The sequence below is a fragment of the Ochotona curzoniae genome, unplaced genomic scaffold, assembly GCF_017591425.1.
Source record: "Ochotona curzoniae isolate NIBS_2020 unplaced genomic scaffold, NIBS_Ocur_1.0 patch106, whole genome shotgun sequence".
Taxonomy (NCBI): Eukaryota; Metazoa; Chordata; class Mammalia; order Lagomorpha; family Ochotonidae; genus Ochotona; species Ochotona curzoniae.
Window position 1 is genome coordinate 1115784 of NW_024466647.1, and position 14810 is coordinate 1130593.

General features: G+C 51.1%; 1 protein-coding gene across 1 annotated transcript in view; it reads left to right on the forward strand.

Moving 5' to 3' along the window:
- The window catches only part of LOC121166264 (phospholipase B1, membrane-associated-like), a 100696-nt gene that overhangs the window by 23960 nt on the left and 61926 nt on the right, over positions 1-14810 (forward strand). Inside the window, exons 10-17 of the mRNA XM_040995369.1 lie at positions 2963-3025; positions 3608-3687; positions 4434-4509; positions 5315-5419; positions 6175-6231; positions 9561-9632; positions 10680-10754; positions 11488-11551. Of these exons, the coding sequence (XP_040851303.1) occupies positions 2963-3025; positions 3608-3687; positions 4434-4509; positions 5315-5419; positions 6175-6231; positions 9561-9632; positions 10680-10754; positions 11488-11551 (592 nt within the window). The remainder of the gene's footprint in view (positions 1-2962; positions 3026-3607; positions 3688-4433; positions 4510-5314; positions 5420-6174; positions 6232-9560; positions 9633-10679; positions 10755-11487; positions 11552-14810) is intronic.

Below are 14810 nucleotides of genomic sequence, written 5' to 3' on the forward strand. Positions count from 1 at the left end.
GTTGAAAATGTTTTTTCTTGTTCTGTGGGCAGTGTGAAGAAAAATGCATAGGGAAGATTCTGGAACCTAGACCTGCTGGCATTGAGGTGTGTGTGTGTTAGTTTTCAATGAGGTTTGCCTAATCGCCCTCCATGTAGTGTCTGAGAGTACCTGGCCCTACAGTACTCACAATGTCAGTTGTCATCAGGCTTCATGAATTTGGTTGCAAATGTCCAAAGTCGTGCCCTGCATTTTAGTTCATTGTTAACAGTGCTTGCTAGAATCTACTCAGATTTCCTCTGTATTACATTTTCTTCCAGTTTGATTTTCCTTGTAAACTTTTTTTCTGTTTCTTTGTTTTTATTTCAGAAAAGGAGACAGGAGAGAGGGAGGGATGGAAGGAGGGAGGGAGGGAGAGAGAGAAAGAACAAACTCCCATCCTCTGGTTAACTCCCCAAATGCCCGCAGTGGCTGGGACTGGTCTGGCCAATGCCAAGCTCCAGGAACTCGATCCAGGGCTCCCATGTGGGTGACAAGGACTCTAGTACTTGAGTGAGCCATCCCCTGCTGCCTCATGGGGCATACATTAGCAGGATGCTACAACTGGGAATTGGAGTAGAGATTCAGACTTGGGCACATCAATGTAGGGTGTGGATGTCTTAACTCATGTGTTAACCACTAAGCTAAGCACCCATTCCTTGATTTTCCTTTTGTGCAAAGACACCAGGCTTTTGATCCTAGAAGAAATCCTACTACTGCATTTCATTTCCCCCAAAGGACCTGTTGGCTCCTGTTTCTGTCCATCTTGTTGGATCTTCCCTTGACACTTCTGTAGCAAGGTCTCCCTTGACCAACCCCACCCCAGGCTCCAGTTTCCTGGTAGTGCCTCTGGCCATGTCTCCATCTTCAAACTACACCTGCACTGAGAAACTTCTGTGCATTCATTCATTGCTCAAAGCCTCCCCTCAGTGGTTGTCACCATGTGCTCTGTGGAGTTCTGGGGGTACTGGGGTGCCGTTGAGGGCAGAGTCTGGGAAGGTGGCCTCAGACCCCTACCCAGATTCAAAGAGAAGCTCCTCTTTGTCTGTGTCACATGGTGCGGCAGGGGAGGGTTGGGGGCGAGTGGGGAAGGGATTGATTCCTGGAAATGTTAAATTACTGTGCAGCCCCAGGACCCAGACTCTGACAAGTTAACAAGGGTATGTGTCCACATTTATTCTGTATGGGTTTCTTACAACCAAAGCCTTAAGTGTGAAATCATAAACTATCCATTAGGCAGGGACGCGGCCTCCTCTTAGCTATTCTGAGACAGGTGTTCTAGAGATAAATGGCTTTTCCAGGGACACAAAGCCTTTAGCAGCCACATGCTGTTCACTGCTCCTTTGTAAAAGCCTAGCTTTATTAACTAGTAAGATTTCAAAAATAACACAAAAGGAGGGAAAAAATGAAGGAAGAAAAAGTCGATGACATAGCAAGGAAATATCCAAGGGATCTTAAAGTTTGTTAAAAGAAAACTTAGTTTGTTTTTAAAAATACATAATGAAGATATGCATGGATTTCAAAACTTATGTACCAAAATTTATCTTTGAGTTCTATTGTCTCCCCATCCACCTTTATTCATGGCTGATGCAGTTAGAAACATGTGCCAGCATTTTGGAGGGATGCTGGCAGTGAGAGTGTGGTTTGGGAAACCCAAAATTGTCCTTGTCACTTGATTAATTCTAGCCCCAAGACAATAAATTAGAACAAAAAGTGAAGTTCGATGTTAGGCACGTGTTTGGCCAGACATTCTTCTCAGTCTTGGGGCAAGACACAAATGGGAATGCACCTGCTCCTTTGGACAAGCAAAGGGCTCTGGGAGCCTTGTGTGATCATGTGAAAGTGAAACATGTCATCAGAGCATCGTGACATCCACTCAGAAGCAAAGCCAGTTGGTGGCCCAAGTGGTAACTGTTCAGTGCCTTGAATGATGAGGGGGCTGTCTCCTTGATTCAAGTTTTTAAAGCAGGGTTTGTTCTCCAGGAAAAACCCAGCAAATTTCCTGTGGGAAGTTGACCAAGCTAAGTGTAACACGGCAGCAGCCGTGGTATTTGCAAAGAACTCCCAGGGTCCTTAGGTGGGAGGGTATGGCACTGAGAGTCCACTTCAAGGAGGCACAGAACAAACTGGACAAGAACCCTTGTGACTGCCTTTACCACAGCCAGGGCTTACTTGGTTTCCCCAGGACCAGTTGGGTCAGAGCATAGACAAGTACTGGAGAACCAAGGTGGGGCCATGACACTTCTTCCTGCAGCAGGCATGTGTGATTGGCAGCTGTCACCAGAGTCCTGTCTTGTCCTCCTGTCTGAGCCAAGTCCCCTTGGGGAACATCCAGTTGCAGGCAGCTTAAGGGCTTGTCTTGTTGTACGTCTTATTTATTTCCTCTCTGGGAAAGACGGACCAGGATTGATTTTTGATTTGGTTTCACTCCCTACAGGAACGGGAGGGGTGTGTGCTGGGTGGAAGACAAGGGCGGACGCTTGGGGGACAAGGGAACTCTCTGACTTCCCCTGAGAGTGCTGCCCTTCTGGGGCAAATGTAGCTTGGAGGAGGCTGATAAAGTAGCTGTATGTGGAGGTCCCTAGGCCATCTGGGGCCTTAAGCCCAGGGTCAGTTACGTTGCCTGCTCACCTGTGTGGAGGGAGCAGCCAGTCCTTCTGTGTGAGCCTCAGCACTGCTCTGGGGGCTTTCTTATCTTGCTGTAGCTTTGAGTATCACCCCTTACCCTCTAGAACAGAGAGCTCCTAGTGTTGGAGGGATGCAAGGGCCATAGAATGAGCTGAAAAAACTAGAACTCTTGGGAATTTGCATTTGCTTGTGTGATGGTGTCTGGATTGGGCCGTTGTCTGTGACCTTGTGGGTTAGGGAAGGGATGAGGGGCAGGGCAAATTTGCCCCATGGCCTGCCCCTGCCACCCTCACTCAGCACAGCTCTTGTCTCACAGATGAAGCTGGCACCACAGGGCATGGATAAGCTGATGGCAACGCTGGACTACCTGCAGCAGGAGGTGAGGTGGGCTCCATGGCCTGGGGACTCTGGCCTGGACCTTCCTTACAGGTGTCTCCCACTGGGAAGCTGCTTGCTGAGGGCCTATGGGATGGGTGCCAGGGTGGGGGTATGGCCTGCTACAAAGAGGAGGAGAAGTGAAACCCTTGGAAAGAGAAGTTGAACTTCTTGGCTACAAGCCAGCAGTACAGGGCGCCACAGAGCATCTTCCTCTTACAGGTGATGTTTCTGAGGGCTGACTGTCACTGGATACTTGGCAACCCTGCTCTTTCCTAAGGCCACTGTGTGAGCCTGAGCAAAGAGGGGCCGGAGGGATGGGGTTGCTTTGTGGTCTTTCTGCCAAGAGTGACCATGATGACCATCCCCCACGCTATGACTGTTTCCCTGCTGGCACTGTGGGGACAGGTGCTCTGCCCAACACAAGGGAGCTCAGAGGGAGCACTTCTCCGATTAAGCATCTCTGAGGAGCTTGCCTACATTGGCCAAGCCCATCATGTACCACCATGGGCCCAAAATTGAGTTCCTCAGCAGCCGGGGCAACTTGGCCAACACTCACCTTCTTCCCCTGTGTGTCCCACCCCAGGTCCCCAGAGCCTATGTCAACCTCGTAGACCTCTCAGAGTTGGCAGCATTCTCTCGCTGGCGTCAGGCATCACAGCTAAGGTAAAGAGAGAAGTGGGATGAGAGCCACACCTGCTGGGTGGGAAACGTCCTATGCATTCACTCCATGAGGGAGCCCATGTGCTGCAAGTGGCACAAATGAGAGAGTATCCTCACCCAGGTGCTGTTCTGGGGTCAAACTTGGAGGGGGCAGCTTGTGCCATGCCAGAGTAATGTGTTACAGGAAAGACTTGGCGAAGCACCCCTGAGCCAAGAAGGGGCAGAAGAGGATAGAGCCAAAACGTGTTCAACTCCACAGAACGTGGTCCCTGAGTGTTTCTGAAAATGATCAGAGGATGTAAACTTGGAGGGCACGGTCAAGTCCTAAGACTTCTGACCTTGAACCTAGGAAGCAGTTCAGGTGGAAAAGTGTGTGAGAGCAGCTGATGAGAGTCCGACAAAGGAGATGGGGCAAGGGAGTGTGGGGTCAGCGAGGGGGAGGAATGGTATGTGGGTTTCTGCTGTAAGGACCCAAAGAGGGGAGGAGGTGCCCAGGAGATGGAGGAGAAGGAAGAATGTCCCCATGTCATCTCGCTGCTCCCCAGAAGGGACAGATGGAGACTGGGGGTGCCACAGGGCACCCTGCCCTTTGTTCCCTCTAACCTCTACTTCCCTCTCCTCTAAGCCTCCAACTCTTCCTTCCTTACTCCTGCTGTGATTCCCATACTGCTTCCCCCTCGGGTTAGCTGAGATGCTGCCCCCTCCCCACTTCACTGCCTTATCTCTTATTTCCTGTTTGTTACCTGCAGCCCAGCGACCAAGTCCTGTAGTTGCTTGGAGGAGACCTCACAGCTGGCCAAGGTTCTGACGCAGTGGTCCTACCTGGTGAGTCCACTCGGAAGCCCTGGCTTTCAGGGGTGGGTGTCTCAAGGGCACAGAGATGGGAAGAACAAGTCATGCGTGCCTGCGTAGACCTCTCTAGCTAGCTCAGGCCTGCCAGGGCCAAAGATGGCATCTTGGACTTCTTCCGTCTCCGTGGGTGTGAGCCGAGGACTGCAAAGCAACAGGGTGGCAGCAGTGACAGCCGGAATGCCCGTCAGTCAACAGCTCAAAGCACAATCATGTGAACATCGGAATCTGTGTTTAAGGAGAAAATTGTGTTTGAACTTGTAGGGCATATTTCTCACTTCACAAATGACAGCACATAAGAAAAACAGCAGAGATCCTGAAATGCAGAGAGCTCCCCTCTACTGGGTCCCTGTATGGACAGGGCTTGACCAGCTCTTCCACATGAATGGTTGCAGCCCAGTCGCTGGGGCCGTCATTGCTGCCCCCCACCAGGGGCTGCAGTAGCAGGGAGCTTGGGGCTGGAGCCAGAGCTGGAAAGCAACCTGGGCATCCCACAGCAGGACTCAAGCATCCTGGCCCTGGGAGGGAACCTGGGGCCAGTGGTGTGCCAGTCTGGCTGGCACCTCCTTGGCTTCTAGAGAATCAGCTTGAAGTTTTCCCTGGTACTGGGACCTCAGAAGTGAATGTGTATGAACTTAGCTTGATTCATCAGAGAGGCCTACAGTGTGGGACAGAGGAGCATGTGGCCAGGGCATGCAGAGTGTGATAGGTGACAGTGGCTTTGGGAATTCCCTGGTGAGGGCTGCCACATGGACATGCACCCCTCTGTGCCCTCCTGCAGGAAGCCTGGGACAGCCTTCTGGCCACCAGCAAGTACAACAAGCAGGAGTCCTTCGCAGTGGTGTTCCAGCCCTTCTTCTATGAGACCTCCCCGTCATTGCTTTCAGTGAGTGTGGGCTGGGAAAGGGGCCTGGGCCACACAAGCTTCTCCCACCCTCCACTCCCCACAGAAGAAGCTCCAGCCCCATATAGTTGTGCTGAGCCCAGCATACCTCCCAGCTCTGGGTAGCATGGCCTCCCAGTCCTGGTCATTCCCTAGATCCAGATGCTGCTTGGCAAGCATGCATGGTCTCCCAGCAACTGTGATGAGCCAGGAGAGAACGATTGGGGGTCCCCAACGTTGCTCCCTGGAGTGAGGGACCATCGAGATGGACAGTAGTGTGTGTGATGGAGGAGGGTGTTGGGGTAGGGATAGACCATGTACTGACCAAGGTCTCAGCGGCCACTGAGGCTTCAGGGCCAGGCTTGGCCACAGTTCTTCCCTTGAGACCCCAACTCTTTCCTGTGGGTGTCCCCAGAACCCATGCCATGTCCGAAGCAATGGTTTAGGTAGGAGGAACAGAAACGTAAGTTCTGCCTTTTCAAACCTGCCCCCAAATGGCTGCTCTGCCACAGCTGCTCAGTTCAGTTGTAGGGAGCCCTGACCGCCTGCAGGACCACATGGTTGCTCTGAGGTCCCAGGCCTAGACTTGCAAATGCCACCGTTGCTGAAGAGAGGGGCTGGGCCCAGGGAAAGAACCCAGATGGATCAGAGCCACTGTCTCCATGGCAATAAAGATGGTTGTGGTGGTGATGTGGGGGTCATCACATCCTTGCGGGGCTCTATCCGGGGAGCTCCCATCTTACTGGACTCTCTTGTAGGCGGAGCCCCCACTCCAAGACCCCAGCACACTGGCCTTGAGTCTCTGGAACAAAATGGTGAGTGGCAGACTGGAATCTGGACCCATCTAAAGTGTGGCCCATGGAGCAGGGGTGTGGCCTGTGCAAAAGGAGCTCCAGAGTGACAGCTGTGGGGCACAGCCACATCTCATCCCTGCCCCAGCCCGGAGCTCCCCAATTTGGTCCCATCACTGTCTCTGCTCAGCCTCCTCTCCCATTTAGGTTACGTTGCAGATTTGAAGGGTGATGAAGCCTGGGGTGGAGACCTCACCCTGATTCTCAAAGCTCTGTGGCTTCAGAGTCTCAATTCCCTTTCTGCTAACCCCGATCGTAACTGCTGACCCCCACACTGGGGTGGGGCTCACTTCCAGAGCCTGGACCTGTGACAATGACTGCAGGGGAACCTATCATGAAAACCCTCCTTCTATCTCCTTGGTGAGGTGCTGAGTGCCCCAGTTGCTGCACGTTGGCACATGCTAATTCACCCATGTAAGACAGAGTGAGGCAGGGCAGGAGGGTCCCCCAGTGGTAGAGGCTCACTGTAACTTTGGAGAAGTCTGACTTCTTCCTGGGGCTGCCATGATTCTTGTAGGGAGGTAGGGATTCTGTCCCCCCTCACCTCACTCTCAGCAAACCACGTTGCTGTTGATCTTCTATGCTGAATAAAGGACAGAACCCCAACCCCTACTGCCACCCTCTCTCGGGGGCAGGGGCTGGTTGATCCAGCTCCGTCAAACCTCAAGCCTCCTTGTTCCCATGTCACTTTTCTCCAAGCTGGCAAGAGGGCCCTTGGATGACATACCCTGTCCTACGCCAAGCAGGATACAAGAGACCCACCAATCGTGGTCTCTGGGTATGGAGCTTAAAGTGCAGCTGGGAAGGGTCAGGTAAGTGGAGGAATGAGAGAAAACGGGCCCAGCAGGGGGTGTGCCAGGCTGTGTGTGCAGACAGTATGGATGCCAAGATCAGGCCATGTGTGCCTGGGGTGCCCTTCCCGGCCTCCTCCAACAGCTTTTTCCAAGCCACCATCTCAACAACCTTCCCTGGACCACCACGTACTATCCCCATACATGTAAGCAGGCCACGTGCTGGGTTGTTCCCATAGACCAGCTTAATTCTCAAGAAATTAGTATCGCAGCAGGGCAGGACAAAGGACACTGGACCAGGAGTTAGCACACCCAGGTCCTGGTTCCAGTTTTGTTTTTAGTAGTTTCTTCAGGCAGGTACCATGGTCTCCCCACCTGCAAGAAGAAAATTATGACCCTAGCTAGGTCAGAGGGCTCGCAAATGAGTGGGTGTCTTCAAACCCTTGTGTCTACTAGTTGAGTCTCCCACCAGCATCCACAGAGTTTTAACTGCCTCCAGCCCACTGGTTCTCAGCTGCATTGGGCTTCACCAGGAAGGGAGCCAACTGTGCCTCCCCTATACCCGTGTTCATAGTCATACACAACCCCAGTGAGGGCTGCCTTCCCATGGCATTGGGGAGGCCAAGAAGGGCTGGTGGAGTCCCTGTGATCACAAGCATGTCCTGGTCAACACAAGGCCTGGCCAAGGGCATGGGGATCTGCTAGGCAGCCCTCAGAACCATATGTGCTGCACCGCCACCCCAGGGCCATGTCCAGCCCTGCTCTTGCAGGGTGCCGACTTGTAGAGGCAGTAAAGGGAAAGCTACACCTGCCAGCACACAGTGGTCATGACCGCCCTTTTGGCAAGGTGCTAGGGATTGTCCCAGCTCTTTGCAGGCTCTCCCTAGGGATGCTGGCTCTTGAGTGTGTGGCTGAGCAGGCTTTGGCTTGCGGATGTGACTCCTTCTCCAGGCTCTGTCTGCTGCTGGGATTCCGGCACAATGGTGGTGTCTACAGGACTGGCTCTAGAACATGAGTCCCAAACCCCTTTTTCCATCACCCCCTACCCCCAGCCCTTCCTTGTGCCAAGCCCTGTGAGCAACCAGGGACCTACTCCCCTGGGCTTTTGAGGTTATGGCCTTGATCCAGTTAACTTCCTGGTGATGTCAGGGAAACAATACAGGGCACCTGCACACCCTGAAAGGCCCAGGGAGTGGAGGAAGCACGCAGCCCGGCCCAGCTCACTGCAGGCAACAGGGTCTGTGCCTGTCACTGGGACAGGGGAGAAACAGGGCTGTGGGCACTGTGGTTGAAAGTAGCTATATTGTTCTCCAGCCCAAGAACAGAGGGTAGAACAGCTATGTAGAGGGGAGGCAAGAAAGAAACAGGTAGTGACCAGGGGCAGGCAACAGTTCTTTTTCAAAATAAAAAAAAAATCATTTAAAGAGCGAGATCTGGTGTTCACTACCCAAGTCCCTGGTGGGGCCAGATTGAAACCAAAAGCCAGAAACTCTATCTGGGTCTCCAACATGGGTAGCAGGCACCCAGGCAGTTGAGCCATCATCCACTGCCTCCCAGGGATGCGCATAAGCAGGAAACAGGAGCTAGGAGTAGGGTCAGGACTTGAGCTCAAGCAGCCACCTCCAGGACAAAGCTCATACCACATTGGGGTTACTGAAAAGATCTGTGAATTTCCACTCTCCCAAATCCTTAAAATAGACCCCGCCACTCTTACTTCCAAAACTCTGGAGCTCCCTCAAGCTTTCTTTCTTGATGTTATAGAGAGAGCTAAGTGTACTCCCACCAGGCCTTCAACCCCGGCCCACTGTGAGCATTGTCTGCGAGAACAGCCTTAGATGGCCCAGGTGGGGCTCCACTTGCTCTGCCCTGTTTCGGGGAGCAGTCCCCATGAGAATAAAACTGAAAGCAGTTTGAGGGCCTGCTCCTCCAGCCTTTATGCCAATATCTCAACATTCCTTGGCCACATGCTGATTGCACCTCTTTATCAGGTTCTCTTGCCATCTGGTGAGAAGTTGCTTGAAAAGGGTAAAGTTCTCTCCTGACTGCTTGGGGTGCAAAGACTGGGATAAGATAGCACCGAGAACCCTGGACACATGTCCTGGGACTGAGCCAGGCATGTGTTCCTTAGGTAGTCTTGTGCATTCCTCTGTCAGAATCCATGGACACAGAGGTGAGGGACAAAGGTGTCTCTGGAGCCTGCAGTGCCTGGCACCTGCTGGAGTCCCAGGCTGACCTCCACACCAAACCGGAGTATGCATCATTGCCCTGGAGGATTGCTAACACACTGAAGGGGGCGCTGCATCTCAACCCAGAGTGTCCAAAGACCCGGCCCATCTTGGGAGTGTATGAGGGGCCTATAAGGTGTTCCCAGCAGTCCCAGCGTCGCTGGACCAGGGCATCAGCTGTTGAGACATGGGTCTGCTTATGACTTTCTCAGAGAAGCTTCTGGAGGCTGCTCCGCAGGCAAGACTTTTTCATTCTAAAGCTCTCCTCTCCCTCCAGATGGAGCCTGTAGGAAGGAAGGAAGAGCCATTCAGTGAGAGAGAGAGGAGGCCACTGAAGTGTCCCTCGCAGGTAGGTGGCTCGGGACGGGATGGGGCACCTGCTGAATTGCAGGGGCTGGTGGGGGCAGCCAATGGACACTGCTGTGTGTTGGGGTTTTGCCACCCCTCCCCCCTACCCCCTACAGAGGCGGGGCTCTGCCCATCTGGGCCTGAGCAGTGCTTCCTGTAGGAGGCCGCCTTGAGGCTGACGCTGATGCCTGTGGGGCATAGAGAGCAGTTTCTGGAGAAGCAAGACCACTCCACAACTGTGGAAAGATGGGTACAAGGCCGCTGACCCCAACTGCTACCCGTACCTCCTCCTAGGGCCTTGTTCTACCATGGCCGGGGGAGGAGGAGGAGCTGATGAGCACTTGAACTTGGGCCACTGGGGGTGTGTCTTGCACCTTTGCCTAATGGATAGTAGGCACATCATTACTGCATACCTGGATGAGAAAATAAACAGACATTGATGAGTGAGAGCCTCTAGCATAATACCAGTTAACAATTTGTTTTTAATTTTTTCACTTTTTAAAAAATGTTGGGTTAATGTATGACACTGGCTCATTTTTACAGTATATGGTACAATGTTTCCATTCCATGGACCGGATACTTGGATCATATCAGACAGTTGGCACTTCCACCTGGTTGTCCTGTGTTTGCATTTGAAGCTGCTGGCACCTCTCTTCCTGCTTCTTAGGCAGTTTGGAGTACCTTGTCATGAACCACGTTGGACCCCTCAGCTGTGGAAATGTTTAGCTTTCTTAGTGAATCGGTTTTTGTTAGTAGGCAATAAGAAGAATGCCGTTTGCCCCATTTCCCTCTTTGCCTTGGCTGCCAGGAAGCTTAAGTTCTCTCTCCCTTGAGATGTCTGTGCCATAAGCTTCTGGGACAGAGTGGGAGATTTCAGAGCATGGAGTGGGCTCCCTTAGGGAGCTGACAGCAGTCCAACAGACATTGTGGCCATTTCCAGAAAGTGACAGTCCCGCTCCCAACTGGCCCACATGTATCTAGGTGACGAGCTGTGGTAGTTAAGGAACACTGATTTCTGGGTCCCAGTCACAGCGCCCTTTCTCTGCAGGAGAACCCCTACCTGTTCACCTACGGGAACAGCAAGCAGCTGTCCAGATCATCACAACCCAAGGGGAAGCTTGAGGTAAGAAGAGGTTTTCTGAGACCAAGAAGCATGCAGATAAATCAGGAACCACCCCCCCTTGCTGAGCCTTTGGAATTATCCAGAGTTCTTTAAGTCCTGGGACTCCAGCTGCCTCTGGGCACACAGGGGCCTGCCAAGTGCCAGAGGTTGCCACGTGCAACTGAGAGATAGCTGACACGGGCAGGAGAGGTGGGAGGTTAGGTATGCAGCTGCTCCTTTGGTGCCTAGAAGCAGAGGTCCCCAGCCTCTCCCAGGGGTTGATGTTCTTAGCCATGGCTGTTCATCTTCTAGGGTTTTCTGAGTTTCTGGCAAGTTCCCCTGAGCTTGGGCCCTGAATCTGAAAAGAGAATTAGGCAAGGCAGGCTACATAGACAAAAACCCCACCCTCCCTAACAACTGGGACTGGGGAGTGACAGTCTTGGGTCATGTACAGGAAAGAGCATGCTGGGCGGATTTGGGCTGGGGAAGAAGCCTGAGGCCTCAAGGCAGCAAGGCCAGTGAAGGCTGAGAAAGAGAGACCCCAGGATTGGGGCTGAGCGAGGGACCCTGGAGAGGAGGGGACTGAGGTGGGAGCATTAGGCAAAGGTATGTTATAGGAGCTGAGCGTGATGGCCAGGGAAGACAGAAATCTCAGAAGGGTTTGTTTTGCCTCAAGAGAAATTTCCCAAAAGAGAAGCCTGACTCCCCAGGGTGGTGCTACACCTCTCTTCTCATTCTGTATGTCTCCTTCCAGGTGAGAGAGGGGACAGAACTCAGATGTCCGGACAAGGACCCCTCGAATGAGATTCCCACCTCAGGTATGCTCACACACTGAAGACCCCAAGCAGGCAGGGGCTGTCCTTGTGGTCAGAGGCTTCCGGAGGGGACTCAAGGGTGTGTGTGTGTGTGTGTGTGTGTGTGCTCATTCATTCATGCCAGTGGCAAACAATTCCTGAGCTGCAACTGGAAACAGCGCAGTATCAGGAGATACTTCCTGTAGGCCAGGCCATGTCCTGCAAAACAGCCCAATGTGAGCTGGGCGAGTGTGGATCGTTCCTTTTCCCCTGCCTTGCTGGGTGAATTTGTTCTCCAAAATAAGCAAACCTACCTGCAGTCAGAAGGTGGAAATGGCTGGCTAAGTTACCTGTGGAACACGATTGAGCACCGTCCCCCAGGAGCTGGCATCCCCACCCGTGGCCCTGGAGAGTGCCTGGATGTATTTGCATATGGGCTCACTTTATCCATTTACTGGAAAAAGTTTGAGGCCTCTCAGGTACCTTCCAGAAGTTTCCATTCTAATGGATCTGCTCATGGCTTCAAGATGATTATAAAAGATACAAAATGGGGTTTGAAAATGCCATAGTATTTTTGAAGAAAACTTGCTGAAATCTGCATCTTTGTATCAGATTTTCTCCTTGTTCTGTTAGTTGAGCAAATCAATGCTGTGATGAGCTTTTACACATCTCCAGGCTTTACACACTCAAACAAAGCCGATATAAATGTGAACATTGTCTCACCAAGACCTTGCAATGAAGTTGTAGAACAATGGGAACAGGTGCCTGTATCAGCCCTTCTCCTGTTGCTGCCACGAAGCACCTGCTCAAACAGGCAGAAGGCTGATGGGGTGCTCAGTGCCTATCCAGTTGCTGGGGAGGCCCAAGGACCTCCTTCGCTGAGACAAGCAAGCCAGGAACTGGCTGTGTGTAGATAGGGGAGGGTGTGCGAGGTGACCTTGCTTTCTACCAGCCCACTCTGGAGAGAACTCGCTCATTCCCAGAGACCAGCTTCAGTGCCTTCCAGGGCAGTACCCCAGGGACTTCAGCCTCCCCCTCCTAAAGTGTCCATCACCTGGACACAACCATGCTGAGGAACAAGCCTGCAGCACTGGGGTGTTTGCAGGATGTTCTGCATCAAACCAGAGCAGCGATGTCGGTCTGACACACATGTGCAATTGATGCTAGCTCGTTCTGATGGGTTGCTTTGCTAATGGATGAAATAAAGCATCAGCTTCATGGATAGGCCCTTCAGTAGTGAAAGACTTACTCAAATATACAAATAGACATGTAGGTACATCTAGATATGGAAAGACTATCAATCAAAATATCCTAATAGCCATACACTTGACAGAGAAAGCAGATATCCACCACCACCCCCCCCTTTTTTTTTTATCTTGTTGCTTGGGAAAAAAATGACCTAGAAGGCATTTTGTAATCTGTCTAGATTACATTTCTATCATCCATTAGAACATATCTCAACATCTAACAGGCAGATAAAATGTGAATCTCACCCGACCCTGAAGATGACTGTGTTTATCAGTGCTGGAAGATGTAAGAGCAAGAATCTTAAGACCTTAAGACCTCAGATAGCTTGGTGATAGGAGTTGTTTGAATCAACAGATAGATAAACATCATCCAAACACCACTCTCTCTGCCTAGGGGACTGCTGTCACAGCACAGTGTGGGCCTGCACTCCTCAGTCCTGCTTGGAGCATGGCTTCTAGAAAAAATGGCCACAGCCTCAGCGCAGTGAGAGATGCATCTGGTATGGTGCTGTGGAACAGTGATTGCACCTGCCAGCTCCACTTGCGATCTGTGGAACAGGCCAAGTGATAGCATAGAGCCACGTCATGACTTTCCTTTGATCATCATGTATTTTAGGTGGAGCTTAGTCACACTGGAGATGATGTTTCGCAATTTCTAATCGATCAAAGCCTTCTTGATATTTTATTTTGAAAGGCAAAGTGAGAGGAAAGGAGATGTGTTGCTTCACTTGTCACATGTCTTCAACAGCCAGGGCTAGGCCAGGGTGAAACCAGGAGCTTAGAATTTCACTGGAGTCTTGCACATGGATGGCAGTGGTCCAAACATGTGAATCCCCATCCACTTACCCCTCAAGATGCATTAGCAGGGAATTGAGTGAGAAGCATAGTAACAGACCCTTGAACAGGTATCCCGATATGGGATGCAGGCATTCCAAATGTTGCTTAACTCACTGTGTCCCATCTCCCTAATACAATTTTTTTCTTTTTTTAAAGATCTATTTATTTTTATTGAAAAGGTAGATTTACAGAGTCAAGAATCCTCTATCTGCTGGTTTACTCCTCAGATGGCCACAATGGTCAGAAGTGAGCTAATCCAAAGCCAGGAGCCAGGAACTTATTCTGGTCTCCCACATGGGTGCAGGGTCCCAAGGCTTTGGGTCATTTTCCTCTGCTTTCCCAGGCCATAAGCAGGGAACTGGGTGGGAAGTGGAGCATCTGGGACATGAACTGGTGCCTATATGGGACCCTGGCACTTGCAAGGTGAGGATTTAGCCATTGAGCCATACACCAGGCCTGATTCTGATAAAATTTTGTAAGAATGTATCCTCTTTCCTATGTAACTCAGCAAATGGTCAGAGTCTAGAAAATGCAGAGCTGATCTGAATTGCTGAGTATTTCCAACTCAGAAAATCATTGTGGATTTCAGGATTGAAAGATTTTTTTTTTCCCAATGAACTAGATCCATGTCTTCTACTAAAATCAATTTTTACTAAAAACATATTGTAGGTTAACTATTCATTTTGAAAGTCATTTCCAAAACTCTTTGATGTGGTAGCCTTTTCCAGTGTTTTTCTTGGTCCCCACAGCTGCATGGATCTGAAGATCACCAACAATGACGTTTCAAAATAGAAAGCTGAACAGGCCATGGTGTTGTCAGCTGACACATTTCTCTTTTCATTACATTCAGGGACATCCATTGACATAGGGGACTTTGGGATGAGATTTAAGAAGCTGGCATTGCAGCACAGTGGATTAAGCCATGACTTGCAACACCAGCATCCTGTGTAAATATTGGTTCTAGTCTTGGTTTCTCCACTTCTGATCCAGCTCCCTGTGAATGCTCCTGGGAAAGCAGTGCAAGATAACTCAAGTGCTTGGGCTTTTATCTTCCACATGAGAGAGCTAGCTAGAGAACCTGATCCATTTGGGGAGTGAACCAATGGATGGAATAACCTCTCTCTCTGTGTCTTTGAAATAAATCTTTTAACAAAATGAAGGTGAGGAACTAACATTGTTTGTACATAGTTGCCATTTGA